Source organism: Trachurus trachurus (assembly GCF_905171665.1).
Source record: "Trachurus trachurus genome assembly, chromosome: 19".
Taxonomy (NCBI): domain Eukaryota; kingdom Metazoa; phylum Chordata; class Actinopteri; order Carangiformes; family Carangidae; genus Trachurus; species Trachurus trachurus.
In genome coordinates, this window is record NC_139913.1 from 25,136,733 (window position 1) to 25,155,817 (window position 19,085).

General features: G+C 40.8%; 2 protein-coding genes across 2 annotated transcripts in view; both read right to left on the reverse strand.

The window, feature by feature from the left end:
- Positions 1–431: 431 nt before the first annotated feature.
- On the reverse strand, positions 432–9,633 carry LOC311003044 (dnaJ homolog subfamily C member 7-like). Its single transcript, XM_083994719.1, has 14 exons — positions 9,546–9,633; positions 6,571–6,659; positions 6,114–6,238; positions 5,486–5,599; positions 5,248–5,322; positions 4,840–4,958; positions 4,555–4,708; positions 4,130–4,294; positions 3,867–3,958; positions 3,692–3,765; positions 3,446–3,592; positions 3,186–3,341; positions 1,933–2,025; positions 432–1,818 (listed from the first exon to the last, which is right to left on the reverse strand). The coding sequence occupies exons 1-14, from the start codon at positions 9,614–9,616 to the stop codon at positions 1,781–1,783; spliced, it is 1,512 nt and encodes a 503-aa protein (XP_083850845.1). The 5' UTR covers positions 9,617–9,633; the 3' UTR covers positions 432–1,780.
- Positions 9,634–11,421: 1,788 nt separating this feature from the next.
- Positions 11,422–19,085, reverse strand: part of LOC311002364 (zinc finger protein 385B-like) — a gene marked incomplete at both ends in the record, with an annotated part of 57,106 nt that continues 49,442 nt past the window's right edge. Inside the window, 5 exons of the mRNA XM_083993716.1 lie at positions 11,422–11,652; positions 12,038–12,139; positions 12,276–12,478; positions 12,599–12,964; positions 16,212–16,395. Coding sequence (XP_083849842.1) covers positions 11,422–11,652; positions 12,038–12,139; positions 12,276–12,478; positions 12,599–12,964; positions 16,212–16,395 — 1,086 coding nt within the window. The remainder of the gene's footprint in view (positions 11,653–12,037; positions 12,140–12,275; positions 12,479–12,598; positions 12,965–16,211; positions 16,396–19,085) is intronic.

Here is a 19,085-nt window from a genome sequence, read left to right on the forward strand (position 1 = left end):
CTTGAGTAAATGTACATCAGTCTCATAAACAAACACCCAACATAGATTTTCTTCAATTTTGTATTTTTCTGATTCTTCAATAAGTCAGAAAAATACAAACAAATAAAAACAAAATTATAATTTTATGATGAAGTGCTGCTTTCAAATAATCTATAAGTCATCCTATATTTCTTTAGTGGTTTATTTTACAGGTAATGCATCAGAGCTATGGAATAGCAATGCATTTTGTATAGAGAGAACTTTAAAATAACTAGTAACTATGGGTGTCAAACAAAGGCAACTGAGTATAAAATCCAAAATCTTACTCTGGTTATAAAGTATAATAAATAGAAACACTTGAAGTGCACTTAAGTACAGTCTACTACTAAATCCACTTTTTCCACAAAGAATTTAAGAGAAAAGTCCGACAGTACAGTAAAAGACGAGCCTTTATTTACGCAATAAGAAAAGCATGTCTTGTTAATACTGTGACAAGTTCTTAAAAATGATACACAGATCAGTGACAAAACAATTAACAGAAACTTCCAACCAACTATCAGTACCCCTTTGAACAGGTAGAATAAGAAGGAGAAGGGCTGTACTGACTCAACGTGCATGACAAGTACTGGTGGGTGACAGCTGGGTGTGACGCAATGATGACATGAAACTGAATTTCTCTGATGGCAGATGGGATGAAGAATTTACTTGCAATTTACTGGCCTTGCATTAAAAAGAGTTTCATATGAAAATGAAAAGTGGCTATACAAGGTTGACTGTTGCCATTTTGCAATAGGATGTGGCTTGCTCTATAGCTCGTTACGCAGGTTTCACTGTGAGGGGTTAGCTGATCTGCTCACTCTGGTAAGGCACCACTTTGAATTTGAAAGGGACAGTAGGACAGATGAGTGATTGGTGCTTTCAACAGAGGACAATCTGTAGGTGTGTGTGCTGATTTTGGCCTGTTTCATAAAAATTAAACTTGTACAATCTGAGAGATGCAGATGCAGAAAACATGAACGAATGGGTTTCTTAAAAAAAAAAAACGAGGAAGACGAAGACAATGGCAAAAATCTGCTGCATACAATCCAGAATACACAGTACAATAAATATAAATAGACTGAGGGAAGACCGAGGAAATAAAAGTTATGGACACAAAATGCTGTACATTCTAATCAAATATATAACGCAGCATGGAGAAGAGGAGAAGAAACAAAAGCCCAGCAAGTTGATTCTATATTTGGCAAGTGAGCCAATAAAACCTGGACACACATTTGCAAGAGACCAGTGTTGTCCTCAACAGGCTGTCCTGAGGTCAGTTATGACATTGAACTACTACAGTACATTGACTCGTGCTCAATAGACCTGCTGTCCCTGGAGAACCTTAAACTATATGTTGAGTTATGTATTCCTAAAGATAGTCAACCATGATGCTTATGTTACTTCTGATCATCTTTAGGAAGTCTGAGGCAGTTTGACAAGATTTTGATTTGAATTGAATTAGAAATAAGGTTTTTGGCAACAAGGTCATGCGCTGAATCAGCTGTTCCAAACCTATTTCAAAGTATTTCCTATACGCTATCTTCATTGTTATTCATAACAAAAGCCTCTGAATTATCCTTCCCGGTGTTTGTTAGCATCAACGTAAGGAGTAAATTTAGTAGTGGGTGTGATCATCAGAAATCTCTTGAAAGAAAATTTGTTGGGAGATTTTGCAGGGAGTATGAGCATCACAAGGTGACTGTGGGTCCAACTTGATTTTGTCCTCTGCAGGGCTGCCATTTTCCCACGTGGTCCTCTGGTTTTAGCCAAATTGAAAGAAGAAATTTCCAGGTCCGGAGTCTTGAAAAAAGCGAGAGAAAAAGAAATTAATATGATGCACGTTCTCAGGTTGATTCCACCATGTATAAAACAACAAACTTTAAGGTATCTGAAAGTGAGATAATTCAAACACACCTCCTGGGCTGTTATCAAAGCTAAATCCTCCTCCTCCTCCACCACCACCATGACCGCCGAAGAAAGCCCTGAAGATGTTGTTAGCATCAAAATCTAGAGAGAAAGCAAAGAAAACCAAACATCATGGGATTAGCAGGTGACGGGAAAAAAAACAAGCAGCAAATCTCACGCATGTGCACAAACATCAACAGAGCCACTGGGAGCTACTGCTACAACAAGGCTAAAAACAGGTCAAATTCATTTTTTCTGAACAACTTTTCTCCTGGCGGCTTCAGGACACTTGGGTCAGTATGGAGGTATCTGGATGTTTCATAGTCTGTGTTTTGGACGATTCAAAAGTGAGCTCTATCCGCTGCCATTATATGAAAATCCATTCCCCCTGGAACTCCAAAAGTGTTTTGATAACTCTGTAAGTTCGCCAAACCCTTCCTTGGCATGACGGTGATTAGATGATTGGTGAATTATCGATTTTGGGTGAAGTATCCCTTTAACTTCTAAAACACAAGTGTTTATACAAAGAAAAAAAGAAAGAGCTCATTAACTTTAATATAGTGTGTAACACTGATAAACCACTATGTCACAGTAAAGATAGAAAACAGATCATATTAGGTTTGTACTGTTTTCACAGAGACTGTAAATGGAGCAGCAAGTTTGATTTGTTTTTTTAATCAGTTGCTTATAATAAAGTAAAACATTTTGCAGTCAAGAAGTTTTTTTTAAACTTTGGCGCCCCCTGGAGACAGAAGATCTTCTGATTTTGTACAGACTGTCAGAGGTTGCATGGGGACAAGGGCCACATTCAGTTCCAACGCGCTTGTTTTTACAGCAGAAATTCTTGACTTGTCATCGTAGGAGAGGCTCAGGTGCTAGTAACAACATTTACTGTGGCCCTGTGTCCCTGAAAACTAAAATGAAACTAAGCCAGCATGTGCACTACCATCACCATGAAACTGTGATGTTTTATTTTCATGTGTTTTCCCAACTTTGACATATAAAAACTAAATAATACAGCGTGTTAAAAAACAACTTTCACCATGCTTAAGGCATACTTCTCATGTGTGACTAGATTCAGTTCGAAGGCTGTAAATCTGCTATGACAAATGTTAATGTGTTAATAATTATGAGGTTTCAAGAAAAACACATGATCAAGCTGGCCACAGTTCCCACCATAATCTGCTCTCTTCTGTCCCACTAATGATCTGTGGGCTGAACGTAAAGACAGCTGAGGACAAAAAACCACTCAAAGTGTTTACCTCCACCATCGAAGCAGCTGTCATCTTCCAGGTCGTGCCCGCTGTCATAACGCATCTTCTTCTTTGGGTCAGAGAGGACAGTGAACGCCTCTCCCACCTCCTTAAATTTCTTTTCCTCCTCTTTCTGCACTTCTGGAGTCGCTGCGCTGTGGCGATCTGCAACATAATGATACAATACAGAGAGAGATCTTAACTTTTACAAGCCATCAAATATAATCAAAACTTGTGTTGTGTTTAAAACAAACAAACAACAGGGTTACCTGGGTGATGCATGAGGGCTCGTTTGCGGTACGCTTTTTTGATCTCATCCTCTGTTGCGTTCTTGCCGACCCCGAGCACTTTGTAGTAATCTTTCCTCTTGCTCTTCTTCAGCTGCAGCTGGGCATTTTTCAGCAAATGCTTGTGATCTTAAGAAACAAAAACAAAACCCGAGCCACGTGAGTGTGTGTGTGTGTAAAAATGACCAGCTAATGAATCAACTCAATAATATAAAGACGGCAGCTTACCCGACGTTTTTTCTGTCTGGTAAACTTTTTCATAATCCCGTACTGCCTCTTCATACTGCTCCGTGTCCATGTAGCTGCACGGGGTCACACAAAGTCAGTCACACACTGCACAGCGCTCAACAATAAAAACACTCACATTAGGGGGAAGTGTTCTCATGATGCGTGCGGAGCGTACCACTGAGCTCTTCTTAAGTAGGCCTTGATGTACGTGTCATCTAGTTTGATTGCACTGGTGCAGTCTTCAATGGCTTGATTCAGTTTCTTCAGCTGTTGATGAGGGAGAATCAATGACAGAGAAGTGAGTGGAGACAATGAGCTGGAGGATCCAAGTGCAATGCACGGCTGCTATTTTTAAACAAGTAATCAGACTGTATTATTGTTTGTGTGACACTTTGCTCACTGAGCCCATCCCAGAATATAGCAGCATGTAGCTTTTACCTTTGCTCCTGCTGTGGCTCTGTTGCAGTAGAGTTTAGCGTTGGTCTTGATGTTGTTGGGGTCTATCGTCAGGGCCTCAGTGTACAGCTGGTAGGCAGCTTCATAGTTGTTGTTCTTGAAAGCCTGGTTGCCCTCATCCTTCTTGGCTTTTAAGGCTTTAGCATTCTGATTTAGGAAGAGACCAAACCCCAGTGTCACTTTTTAAACATTTAGTCAAGCTTGAAAGTAAAATGTAAACCAAAAAGATAAGCATTTATATCTATTATATTAGAGCATGTCGAACCATTGGTTTATCGACTGTGACACGATTTGGCAAGTAAGTCGAGTTATTTTACATGTTTTATTTCAAATCACAAGGAACTGCTATACAAAAATCCTGTTTGTCAATCTGAAGCTTAGTCAACCACACTAGATGAAAGGCTTACCCTGCAGGCTAGCCGGGCCTTTTCATGGTCAGGTGCCATGCGCAGAGCTTGTACAAAGAACTGCACAGCTTTATCAATGCAGTCCTCATAGTACAGGCAGAGACCCCGCACGTACAGCGCATCTGCGTTAGTGGAATCCATACGCAGGATATCACTGCAAGAGAAAATGTTGTTTTAAGATCTGGTGTGAGAATCTCTTCTTCTTGATACGCATTAATGGCAGAGGGGAGAGTTATAACATAATCAGAATCAGTTACTTCATAATAAAAGCTCAACTCTCTCTACCTGGCCACAGACTGAGCTTCAGGGTAACGTCCCAGCAGAGCCAGACACTCCGCCTTGAGGATTTTGAAGCGGTGGCAGGCAGAAGCCACACCTAAGGCTCGGTCCATACAGTACACCACCTGGACCAGGAAAAGAGTCACATGTTGACTATACAGTCCAGCTACACTCCATCATTACACTTAGGCATGAGAGGGACAAAAATAATTGCAGTTTGTGGCTGATTTCATTGATAATTTTCCTCTCAAAATATTTTATATTCACTGATGATTTCTACAAATGGTCCGAAACTCCATGACTAACAGCCACGAAAACTATCCCAGCCAGACATGACTCACAGATGAGTTAAGACAGGGAGTGCCTATTGTATTGCAGGTTGGTGGAAAAAAAAAGAGAATGGTTGTACAATACCTTTCTGAAATCCCGCTTTTCAAAGCCGAAATCTGCCATTCGCTCATATTCCAGCAGAGTTCCAGCGTTCTTATTCTAAAAAGGAAACAACAGTCATTTCTAAGTATTGTCTTTTGAATGCAGCACAACGAGTATGAGGTTACTGTCATGTAAATCATGTTCTGAGACTTCGCTCACTAAATAACTCAAATATTTATTTAAAAAAATAGAATTTAAAAAATGTTTGTGTGGTTCTCACCTCCTGCTGGGCCTCTCTGTTGCTGGGCTCCAGCTCCAAAACCTTCAGAAAGCAGCGACTGGCCGCCATGGCGTTTCCCAAAGAAAGGTGGCATTTACCCTCACGCAGATGCCCCTGTGGGACGGACAGAGCACCAATCCATGTGTAAAAAACATCGTTTAACTCTACATTGTTAAGCTCTACATGTCAAATTCTATTCTGCAAGTACAACCAAGGTTTGAGGACAAGTATGCAGGGCTGAGAATGAAGACAGTGTTTCCCACAGGTTTGCAAGGATGCTGTGGCGGTAGCAGATCGTCCAACGGGGGTGGGGTGGGGATCGTGCACTGCTGTTATGCACGCGTGCTTCTCTGTGTGTGTGTGTGTGTGTGTGTGTGTGTGTGTGTGTGTGTGTGTGTGTGTGTGTGTGTGTGTGTGTGTGTGTGTGTGTGTGTGTGTGAGAGAATGCCAAAACGGAGCGGCACTACGCGGAGATGAATGGATGGAACAATATTGCGTTGATAGAAAAAAAAGCAGAATCAATTTGTGGCGCTTGGTCTTGGTTCTGTGGCACTGCGCCACACATTGGTCTATGAATGGGAAACACTGGAAGATGATGCTCTTGATTTGAGGATCTCTCCAAACTGACCTTCATGAAACAGTCATCCAGCCGCACAGCCTGCTGGGAGTCTTCCAGGGCCTCTCGGAAGCGGCAGAGCATCATGAGGGTGGCTGCCCTGTTGCCATAATAACTTGCGTTTTTGGGGCAAGCATCTTTAGATGAAAGGAAAAAAACAGACACATGCAAACTGAGGTGTGGGTAGAAACTACAGAGGATAGTATCAACAGTACAGATGTGCTTCCAATATACTGCAAATGTACAGTTATTTATTGGAAATGCATTGGTTTGGGAGGCAAAGGCTTACTAATGGAAATTTCACTTTCATTTCATTAGTTAAGTCATTTGTTTTGCTGATTTGTTGGGAGATGTACAGCAGGTTAACATTCCTCAGCAGAAGAAAATGAACAGACTGTTCACTGAGTGTTGTGTAAAACCATAAAACCACAGAAAAAAATCTAATCAAATCACTGAGTGGCTGTCTCACCGATGGCCTTGGTGTAGTAGTTGAAAGCCTCAGAGTAATCTTTCTTGCTGTAGAGTGCATTTCCTTGCTCTTTGAAGCCTTCAGCCTGACTGGAAAGAGGGAAAAACACAAAGCAGTGTCAAGGTGGAGGAGTACTTTACAAAAGATAAAGCAAATGAACTGATAGAATAGAAGACAAAGACAAACTATTCAGCAAGAAAACCAATTCTGGGAATAAGAGTATGTCTGAAGGGGCCCGGCCAGGGTGTTACACCTGGAAGTGGGACAGCCCAGCAGGGTACACACAGTCCTGAGAGCTCCAGGACTAAACATAGCAGTGAAATTCACCTGCTGCAGTGTAGACATGCCAAGAGCTAAAGGGTACATCCCCCTCCTTCACGTAAGGAAGACACGACTGTTGTGCTGCTCTCGGTAGGAAGTGTCTACATTCATGCCACACCCAGAACAGAAACTCAGTAGGAATTTCTTCCTTTAATGTCACTAACTAGTAAGAAAAAAAAAACTTGCCCAGGTAAGTCAGTGATAAAAAAAGGGGGGGGGGGGGGTACAGTAGAGGCTTATGTGTCCTACACCAGAACTTCTCAAACTTTTTTACATCAAGGACCCTAAACTGACACATATTCACTGGACAAAGTTTTGAAACAAAAACCAGAAATACACAAATATTTAAGACTGAATAACATTACTTTGTTTTAGTTTACTTTTTTATGTATGTTCAAATTAGGGCCATTGGTGTGAATTTTTGGAAAAAAATTGAGAAATTTCTAGAAAAAAGGGGTAAAATTTCAAGAAAAAGTTGGGGACCCCCTTGAACCGTCTCACCCCAGACCCACTTTGAGAACCACTGTCCTACAGTACACCATGATGCAAAAACCAAACTAGACTAAACCACGACACACTGCCTGATTAATACACAGCATCTCTGATAAGGCCGCCTCAGCTGAGCTAATCGTTTGTCTGCGGGCTGATCGATATCTAAACGTTGCCACCCTCTTCAGCTTTAAGCAAACCAACACTTCTTAATCAGCAGATGCCTCTTGTAAGCAACAAACTCAAATTGTTTAAGTGTTTTTAAATGGGCTGAAGTAGCTCTAACCTGCATCTCCAATGTGCTTTCATCGACTGGACTCCATTACACAAGGGGTTCAAATACTTTACCTTGCAGAGATTTGTTCCTGCCTATGGTGTTTTCAATATGAACAAGTAAAACACAATGATTTGAATGTTATTCACCTAGGCTATAATATTGAACTTATAAGAAATAGCCTACAATGTCTAAAAAACAGGCTATCTGTCCCCCCTTGAATGCGTCAGCACTGTAGTTTACCAGAAGTAGTAAAAAGGATTTGATCCAGTTTCGTGCCAAGTTTTTGGGATATGACCTTAGTCATCTTCAATCATGTCTTAAGTTATAAAACAAAACAAAAGTGACAGCCCCTCCGAAACTCGCTGTGTCTGCAAAACAATGTCAGAAAAACACTGATTTTGAACATGGTCCTATGTGATCACCTGACTTGTTTCTTTTCTGAGCTATCAAGCTGACTGAGAAACATGCTCACCCTCCTTCCCCATCCTTTCTATGGTGTTGTGTACAAAGATGTGGTAATTCAGATTTCTGAATCAGCTCGTCTGCATGACAGAACATATCTCTGTTGTGTACAGTAAATCTACATCTACATCAGTGTTTCAGGTATCCACATTCTTGAAACACTGCATCAGGGCAAAAATTAACAAAAGATGATGAAAATTCCTGAAATCATCATTTCATTCTCCATTATGTCAGATTTCAGGACCTTATTATCTCTGATGATGAATATGAATCTCTCTTGAACATTGTTCAGGTCACCAAACTTCAGAATTATGATTCTTCCACAACGGATGATGATGACACCATGAATTTTCAGATCTATTTTAGCACAGACACAATAACTGCATTCCTCTGTACTCCCATTGTGATCTTATTGAGACATTAACAACGCTCTTTACTCTGCTATATTGAATCAATGAAATACCAAAAAATAAAGTATCTTCTTAGGGACCTGGAAGGCTCTAGTATTAATCTATATTGATTATAGACACTAAGATTTTAGCCAAGTGACTATTAAAATGATGTTTTACATATCTAATGATATTACCGTACATTCCTTTGGACCATGTCTGTTAAATTTTCATTTATACGATGACGTGATACCGAGCTGTTTCATTTACATTAGCTACTGCAGCTAGCTATAGCCTATCCGCTGGACGTTCATCTGTCTTTGTCTTAAATAATTGAAAATATCGTGTCTTGCCAGGAACTCATCATTTAAAACGGATAGGGTTGATTTATTTATTTATTTAGATGTTTGGGAAGTTGTAAGTTCACCCGAGAGCCGTGTGTCCAGGCTGCTTCAGGCTGTTAGCTGCCTTGTCTCTGTCTTTATGGAAGTTTCTGGAAAGGAGGGACAAGAGACATTGACCGCTGAAAATACAGAAATACACTGTTGTGATGCTTTATTCAGAAATGTAATAATAATAATATTTTTTTTAAAAAGTGTACGTACACAAACAGATAAATTAACCCATGGCTATCTGACTGCGTTTCAAGATAGAACAGTTTTAGGATATCCGTAACGGAGCATGTGTTGGTGCCGCAAGATATCACTTGTTTCGAAAAGCGATACTGTTCCGTTCGTTTTTTAAGGTCCACAATAAACGATTTCATTAAAAAATATAACACCCTAAATAACCCCAACGCCTGCCGTTTATGTAAATCACTACAATAAAAGACTGAACAGATGGGTAACTAACACGCTGCTGCTGCTGCCGTTTCTCTCCCGGTAAAGCTAAGTTAAGCTAGCCCGTTAGCTCGTCTCCGGGCTGACCCGTGTTGTCGTTTCCGAGCCGTGTCAGCGAGCCAAAGGTCCAATTCAGTCGGTTTATTTTCGATATATACGCGCAGCACAATTAAACCAAACAGAAAATCATGTGTTTACCGCTCCAGGTCATCCTGATCGTGGATTTGAGGCTCTGTTTCCACCGGCACGTCGATGTCAACAGCTGCCATTTTTCTGGGAAAGGACGAACGCGGACGGACGTCACTTCCGGAAGCAGTATTTATTTATTTATTTATTTGTTTGTTACTAGGTCAGTGGGAAAATGAATGAGTGAGGCTTTTCTACATCTGTGACATTTTACTCGATTTATTTATGTCAACCTCAATTTAAATTAATGTCTAAGAATAACTTACATTATCATTTCATCGTGATTGTTATGAAAAGATGATCATTAATGATCATTCATTTTATTCCTTTTTTCCTCTTCTTTTTTTTTTTGCTATACTGTTATAACATGCGTGCAAGTGTAATAAAAATACTGGCATCATCCCTTTTCATCTTGTGTTATGAATACCTTATTCTTGTTTGAAAACTGTCTCTAGAGGGCACCAGAGTATCACAACTTAGGCCTTATATCTTCTGTGAGGGGCATTAAGCACTGACTTTATTTTTTTATTTACCCCTGGTTTGTCACATCCCTTGGGCAGCTGTTGGTGGTTATTAGTGCTATGGAGGCTTCAGATAAACTCAGTGTTTCATCACTCACACATAGAACTCATAGACATGATAACCAGAGAAAAAAACACCACAATCATGTAAAAAAAAGACAGTACTATTTATAAGCTCATGTAGAATACAGTATTGACATTTTAGCACATAATAATTTACATTATTGCAGTTGATGCACAGTTACACTAATCATTAATTTTTACCAGATGACACTTCAAAAATACATATTGCTTAGGATGAGACAGCACGATCAGGTGGGAGAAGGATTTCTCAAAGAAAGAATAGTTGTTGTTTTTTTAAATAGAACTCTATAAAAAAGAAACATGTATTATAAAGACACATTTAAAAATGTAGTTTCATTTTCTTTTTAAACTTTGAACAACAGCACAAATCCGCCTGTCTCTTCATATTGCACAAACAGCATCAAGCTGTCTTAACTTATTTATCTAACCATCACCTGAAGATGTTACAATGGCTCATGTCAAACAAATGCAAGTTTCATAACGTTAAATGAACTCACTCATTGTATGTAAATCTGTCAACATATAGCAAGTATTCTTGGCATCATTGTCATAGTGGTGGTTGATTGTCACCTCATAACACAGAGAGCAAGAGATAATAAACAATACGAGAAAAGGCATCTACATAAGACAGTAGTTGATGAACCATGTTTGTTAAGATGTTACATTGTCAACAATCCAAAGTTATGGATCTTCTTTGTCTTTTCACAGGTGGAGGGCATGATATGGACGTAGCTATTCTCACTGGAGATTAACACGATCTGTATTTTCCTCATTTTGATTTGGTTATGAAAACAAACACAGGAGTGAAGTTTTGTGCTTGTTCTCCCAGAGTACAACTAGAAAGCTCTCAAACTTAAAAAAAAGATTTTGGCAACAAACACTTAAGTAACATTTTCACACCCTAGTGTATTTCATCTATTATTGTCTTAAATTAAACTAAAGATGCTTGTCCTTATGGCTTCCAGAGGGGTCCTGACCCCAGGGAACATGCACTCAACAGTTTGTTGAGAGGAAACAGCTGAGCGATGGTCTGTCTGTCTTTTCTTTTTCTTTTTTTAGGGAGTAAGACACTGGTCAGTCAGCGCTGATATCTCAAGCCACACCAGGGGATTGTGCGTACTGTTCTCATGTCTTGAACCTGCCAAGCTTGACATGCCGATATGCTTCCCTTGCTGTCGCTGCATAGTGTCCTGTTGTCACTGAGGGGGTCCCCTGCTTTTGTCCAGCTTTGGCTAGGTTAGGTCCACTCTACTGTGAGTCCTCCAGCCTCGTTTGGCTCACTGCTAGTAAGGAGAGAAGATAATGGGTGCATGTGTGGCCCTCAGAGGCCCCGGGGCGGGCCTGAAGAGCGTGGGGCTGATCAGAGGACCCTGGATGATGGCCGTGGGACCGTGCGGGAGGCGGAGCGCCAGAGGTCCGGGTGCCATGGTGCACAAGGCAGCTGGATTGAGGGGGCTGGTCAGGAAACCTGCTGGCAGGGCCTTGGACAGCTGCTTCTGCAGGGCCAGCTTAGTCTGACACACAAAAACAAAATAGCTACTCATTCAAAATCTACCAAAAACAAGAGATGAATAGTTTCTTAGAGACAAACTTTATTCAGTAGCAACTTCATCTCCTGACAAGGCACTAATTCTTTGTGCTAACAGCACATAGAGACACCTCGTTATTATTTGCATCAACCATTCACCAGCTATCAGACTGGTGCCAGACACAGCTTACCATTTACATCTACTGAGTATGTTTGTAGGTGTTCTTTAATGACAATGTACAACATGGACGAAAATAAAAGCGCTCAAGAGTGTGTGTGTGTGTGTGTGTGTGTGTGTGTGTGTGTGTGTGTGTGTGTGTGTGTGTGTGTGTGTGTGTGTGTGTGTGTGTGTGTGTGACACAAATTCTTACCGCTAAGATAGCACTGGGCTGTAGTAGTTTATTATAGGGGGTGAACTTTGCCTTGACAGGCTTCCCAGCCAAACGCTCCTTGTGTCTCCTGCTGTTCATGTGCTGAGAGAACAGATAGGAACAGACAGATCAGCTCTACAGTCAGGACATATTCTACTCTCTACAACATAAAAGGTTAGGTTGATTTGTGTGGCAGTAAAATAAGTCGCATTCATTTTATTTGCATAAACCTGCACACCTGCTTGAGCTGTGTCTCTGAGTTGACGGACACTTGGCACAATTCACAGCGAAAGAGCTGGCTGGACACGCCAACCACCGCTCTGGTCTTGCTGCCCATTCGCTGCTTAATCCTGCAGGTGGGTCTGGGCAACGATGTCATCTTGACCCTGCGCTGTGAGTGGCTGCATTTCTGACCGTCCAGCATCTGTTTGTGCTTTGAGCCTGATCCAGCCAATCAGAGAAAAGGCGGAAAATGTCAAAAAGTTGTAGTATCATTTCTAAAAATTCCAGCAAGGATCAAAGTGGCACATAAATGTAAACTTTAGTCATAATAGTACATACCACTACAATGAGCCTCCAACTGGGAGCTGGAGTTGACCGTCACTTTACACGTAGGACAATGGAGATGTTGTTTTTTGTTGCTCTTTGTCGCCTTGGCCTCGTCCACTTTCACTACGTCCTCCTCGCCTCCTGTGGAGCTTTCCTGGTGATGGGAGCACGGGGCTGGACCGGTGGCCGTGCTGCACCCTTGGACGGGTGGACTCTCTGAGGCCAGATCAGAGCCAGGGGAGACCTGTGGGGACAGCTGAGGGGAGCAAAGCGAGGACGAGTCGGTGGAGGAAGGCTGCAAGGAAGGGGTGGCTGCCAGTGAACTCCCCTGGGCGTTGTCAGTCTGCTGCTGTGCAGGTTGAGAAGAGGTGCTTGGTCCTGAGGAGAGAGATAACACAGAGATTTACACATGACACTGTGGCACTACATTATATAATATTAGAATACGGTGTATATCGTATATGAATAAGGACATATACCTGTTAATGGAAAGTCTGTTTTCTTATTTTCAGACAGAAACGTATAGAAACAAACAAAAAAAAACCCTAACCCACCTAAAGTAATGATCCAGCAGCTGTTATCTCATCTTAGCATAAAAACAGCTTTAAGCCTGGCTTTATGTAAATATAGGAGTTAGGGTTGCTGGGTGTAGCACCTCTGTTTTCTTACTGTATGTTAGTGATGTTATTTCTTTTGGCCACTTAGGTCAAGCCTCCACTTATGGGTGCCAACAGGGGGCGTACTTCCTTTTACCATAATTACATTACATCTACATCATAGTGTGTAATATAGTGTTATATGTTATTAAATGTTTATGCCCTGATCATAAATGTGAAATAGTGGGACTATTTGGGAAGTTATTTTTTAGATATCCACATATAGTTGTTAGGTAAGGTTTGATTGTTTTTTAGCTTTCTTTCTCCTTATGTATACCTTTTGACATGCATGGTCAACTGCAACATATAATTGCCAGTAGCCTACAGGTAAAAATACATCCGTAAACACACTTTTATGATATCATCATGGCAGCATAAGGTTTCTATACAGTCAAATTTTAAAAAAACTGCAGTGACAAATGCAAAAGAAGGAATGTCACTTATTTCCCCCTCTGCTCCTGACCTACCTGTCTTGTTTTTTTGTTCAGTTTCTGCGAAATAACCTTTTTTTTTCTCTCATCATCAACATATTATTCTTTTCTGCTCTATAATCACTCTTTAATTTTCATATCTTTTCTTTCTTTTTTCTGCCATCTCAATCATTTCTCCTCCATCTTTCTGTCCCTCTGTCATTTGTTCGCTCCCTCTGCTGAAGCTCCCTCTGTCACCATCAATCAACAACCATGGCAACTGCCGAATGTAACAAGCTTATCATTATGTGGTTAGAGGGAAATTGATAGGTGCTGGAGGAAAATGGGAGGGGGAGATCAATAATGAAAAGGAAAGCTAGACAGAATAGAGAAAAGGAAGATGGCAACATTTTTTAGTCAGGCAGAATGAGACGCTGAGTGACAAATGACTGGAGGAGAGTAAAAGAGACCAAAGTCATCAAAGTTTTACAGCAGTTCCTTTGAAGGAAGGGCTGCTTAAGAATATGGAAAAGATTCAGGGCCAAGGGTGTGTGTGTCCTTGATTTTTGTCTGGAAATTTGGATATTTTTCTCAGCTGAAGTAGTGGGTGGTGTAGGTTTTATATATGTTGGGTTCTTTAGGCTTTCTCTTGATAATTAAAGCAGAAGTAAGGTGAATGTTTGTGTTAATATAAGTCTTAAATAGTTGTATCTTCCGACAGCAATCACTTCTATAAAGTGTTTGGTCTGAAACACGGGTCTGTCAGTCACTCTGCTCTGCTGTAAGCCCAGGAGAAAACTTTCCTTGTATCCTACAACCTTTATCCAATGAGGAGAGAGAACGGCATAAAGGGGCGGTCCTCTCTGTGTGTGCAGCCAAGGGATGCGCGTAAATGTGGTGACGTAGGGACGAGGGCGGGGACTGCTAACTCCATCTGCTGACAAGAAGTTGGACAAAACCACCGGATCACTTACTTCTGCTTTAATAATAGTCGTGTGAATATGGTCAATGGCATATCCTAATCCTAGAGCATATCTTTGTTTTTGTATATTAATAAATAATTGCTGTTAGTGTACACTTGCACAAAAGGGTTGAATAAGATGGATAAGATATGAATTCAGGCCTGAGGGGATCTTTTATCATGGGTTTAATTTCACTTCATATAAAAAGAACATTTAATATGAGCAATTATGGATGGCGATAAACATTAAGGACAGCCATGTTGTGTTGTGACACTAATTACTCCATAAGAGTGAACCTGAACTGTTTACATCTGTGATTTAATTTTAAACTATTATTAAACTACTGAGCTGGGGGGGGGGGGGGGGGGGGGGGCGTAACTGAGATGCCAAGGCGGATGCCAGGCTGCGTCAGGTGGCAGATTCTGGGAAGTCGAGGTCACCTTTCTCCAGAATTAACCCTGATTATTCATTTTATTTTAATGTCAGTTACATGACCTTTTAAAATAAACATCAAATTCCCTTTCAAAGTGGTAGATTTCTTAAATTAAATCCTGCAATTCTGTGAATATTTTGCACGTAGTACAAAAGCGAGCTGCAGTGAACACAACTGTGCTGAGGACCCTGACCCTGTCTGAAGTCTCTTTTGTCTTGTACAGCACCAAAGTAAGCCACTTGGAAAGCTTCTGTCACACTTGGCTCAAAGAAGAGAAAAATAATTGGCATCAATTTTGTTGATTGATTAGTATTGAAGGAGAACAAATATCCGCTTGTTCCAACATTTCAATTGCTAGGAAATTAAGTTTAACATCTTGTACTGAAAATCTAAAGACATTTTAACATTACTTTGTTTTTATTTTTCATAGTCTAAACATTTAATTGAAATGATTTGTTTATATCAAGATTACACGTAGAACTATAAAAACTTGGAGATAAATTCTAGTACTACCAACATTTAAAGTTCAATATCTATGCTTACTATGAATCTATAAAAAAAATTGCAACTGGAAACAAAATGGGTTGGATTCATGTGTTTCTGTGTTATTCTTAGCTGCTGTCATAATAGCCACTGCTAATGGCTACACTAAGGCTCTCCTCTGGTCGTCTGTGCTTCCACCCCTTCTCTCCTTTAATCTGCTGCTGTCAAGTCTCAGTTTGACGTGAATCAAGAAGGCACACACGACTTCTGCCCCTTTCCTACAATTTCATACACCCTCTGGCATGTCGATTAGCAAAGTGACGACATATCTCATGATAGGAACATGGAGCTGCAAGTGGGGTTTGCGTTGAGCTGCTGTTGATTTACAAGCAATGTCTAAATCAAAGGAAGCAACCCCTCCACGTCCATCATCAGATTTCAGACTTCAGATATCAGACTTCTCTTTTTAAGTGTTTTAAGGCTTCTCATCTTGCAGAAAGTCTTTGCTTGATGGGAGTAATTACCTATCTGACAGAGCCAATGATAGCAGGACAGGTAATGGCTGGTAATTAGTCATCTGAGTGACAGCAACCAAGCCTTAGTGCTTATGTCTCTCCAATTACCACTAATTACTCAGAGGATGGAGAGAGAGGCTGCTTTTAAAATAAGAAAGATTTATACCTTTTTTGTCTTTCACATGCGAGTCAGCTGGCACCGCTCCTCCTCCCATCATCCCTCTCTCCCTCTCTCTGTCTTTTCCTGCTGTGGACGGACTGTGTCCATTCTTCTGCCGGTTCCTCTGGGTCTCCAAGGCCTTCAGCTTGCGAGCGTGCTTGTGACCTTTGTAGTGGGCCTCAGCCTGGGTCTGCCCATCACATGCACACACACATACACAAATATGTACAAGCAGGCAGAACAAGCAGAGAGGAAAGTCAATGTTGACTATATGCTCTCGATAAATGATTAGATTAAAGTGATTAAATGGACAGCATGAAATCAGTTAACTGTAATCTTTCCATCTGTTCCATCTCTCTGGCTTCTCATGCTTCTATGGAGTTGGGGAAAAATTATGAGACTGAGCATTTGACTCGGAGGAAGAGTCACCATTTCAATCATCATTGCCATCGTCATGGCTGTGCACAAATGAGCATCAGTCGGACTCATGGCATCTCGTGACCATCCTCTGAGCTCGCTGGCTCATCTTTCCACTGATTTGTTCTGACACAAAATGGCCCGTGTCCATTCTGCTGTAACACAAAATGACCTCTGTGCCTTCCTCTGCGAGAGCAAACACATTTGTGGCAGCATGACGGCAGATGCATCCAGATTTGGATTCCAAAAAAGAAAAAAAAAAGGCCTCTGAAAGACTGGAGATAAAGCAAGACGTGCTCTACAGGGGAAGATGAGCTTCCAGCGAAAACAAGTGCACCACCAGTGAAACAAAACAGCTGAAGCACAACACCGTTATCTGTGAATCCATACACACACTGGTTTTTTTTTTTCCACAAAAAAAAAACATCAAATCTTTACGTTTTGTATGCACCACATAGCTTTTGGATACAAACAGCAATACAAAAAATAATACTGATTGATTTGTTTCTCATTTTCCACAATTTTTCATATTTAATATGCTACAACAGTTGTTTTCACTGGTTATCTTTATAATTATTTATTCTGTAACCTGTAACTTACGTTAGCTATCATGTAACATGTAACATGTATCATGTCTGCTTTGACAAAAAAAATGTTTGAAAGACTGATTAGACCTCACAGACATGAGGGTAAATAGTCCTTGATCACAACCACCTTTTTGACCTGCCATAGTAGGAAAGGCACTGGTGTTATTAATAAGACTAACTAAGGACCCTAAATGTAATTCAGCCTTCATTCATTTTATTCATTACACCTGTGCTTCTCCTACTGTGACATGTCGCAGTGTCCTCTGTAAAAAGTTCATTAGAGCTTCAGCAAACTACTCACAACATCAAGAACAGGCAGAAATCATAAAGGACATAAGGCTGCTGATATTCTGTATTTTTCTTATTGTCAACAAATACCATGAAAAGACCAAATGTGTAGCTAAACCCTTACAGAGCTGACTCCTCTGAGATGTAGACTGTCATTATTTTCCAGATATTAGTACAAAAACATACAGTAAGTGACCCGTGTTGCATTGGGTGACATGCTTTTGCAGTGGCTAATTGGTGTTCAAATGGACATGCACTGGTGTGGTAAATACTCACTAGAGCACTAAATGAGTATTATTCTGCACCAGGAATAGACCTGATGAATGGTGTTCTTACTTACGTTTAATCTAAAAACATGACAGTGATGAAGTTATTTAGCCCCTTTTAAAAATCCAACTGAGAACAGTATTTGTGAGACATTTTTAATCTTCAGCAGGCATGAATGGGCTCGAGGCTGGAAGAACTGACACTTCACTGGATTTGTTCGTTTCATGGGATTTATTAAAAAAACAAGAAAAATCTAAAAACATCACCAGCCTTATTCTTTAACAGCACACATTTCTGCCTTTCTGTACATATAAGATACAAGTGCACTCCCTAAATCAACAGATAGTCTGTGTTTGGAACAGTGTAACAAGACGTTAAGTGTCTGGCTTCACACAAGGCTGTTAGATAATTTGTCACTGCTCAAATTATCCATTCCAGTTTCCTGGCACACACTGTACAGCCCCTGCTAATGCACATTCAAAAACATGTGTGTGTGTGTGTGTGTGTGTGTGTGTGTGTGTAGCGGTGATCTTTTAGTGGCTGTGCGCATCGAGTGGAGCGGATAAAAGTCTCTCCGTAGTCACTTTGCATAAAGCTCGGCCTGCCACACAAACAGAACGGGACCACTGGGTCAGAGTGGTGGAGGGGGCGCGACCCCTTTGGCTACGTTGAATGTCAGTGCACACCAACCATTCAGCGTGATCTGTAACTGCTCTCATCTGCATACTACCAAACTATCTGGCATGCCAGTGTAGTATGGCTTTACTATGTTCCACCATAGTAACTTAAAAAAAAAAAACAGACAAACAGAACAACAAGAACAAAAACCCCTCAGTTAAAGACGCCTGAAGGCGACTGACCTCTGCTGACCTCCGTTCAAGCAGCTTTATGCATCCTCTCACCACTGATGCCCCAACGCTTCAGCGACTGCCCTCCACAAAAGGGCAACAGAATTAGAATATCAGGAGTGACAACCCCCTTCAGGGTCGACTTTCATGCTTTATCAGTGAGTTTACAGCCTTAAAGGAATAATTGGGAATTTTTGTAGTCTATTTTTCTCTGATGCACAACTTACTGTAGTAGTATATATGTTCCAGTTATGGAAACCTATATATCACTATACACTATCGAGTAACTGTCAAGTCATCAAGTTTTGTCTTTATACTGAACAAACAGCTTCAGCCTTCCATCAGAGTCAGATTCACAACCTCATACACTTCTCCAGCCACAGCTCAGAAAATGTTACAGCTCTATATCACTGCTGACTTTAGCGTAGGGGGCAGTGAAAGTGACTTATTATCTATATTTAGTTGTTACATCT

What these genes read in the sequence shown, in the direction of transcription:
- LOC311003044 (XM_083994719.1), bottom strand. Translation starts at nt 9,616, where the DNA reads ATGGCAGCTGTTGACATCGACGTGCCGGTGGAAACAGAGCCTCAAATC. An exon ending in GATCAGGATGACCTGGAGCG is followed by an intron (nt 6,660 to 9,545) that starts GTAAACACATGA and finishes CCCTCTTTCCAG; the next exon opens with TCAGGCTGAAGGCTTCAAAG. An exon ending in AGCCCTCATGCATCACCCAG is followed by an intron (nt 3,342 to 3,445) that starts GTAACCCTGTTG and finishes ATTATGTTGCAG; the next exon opens with ATCGCCACAGCGCAGCGACT.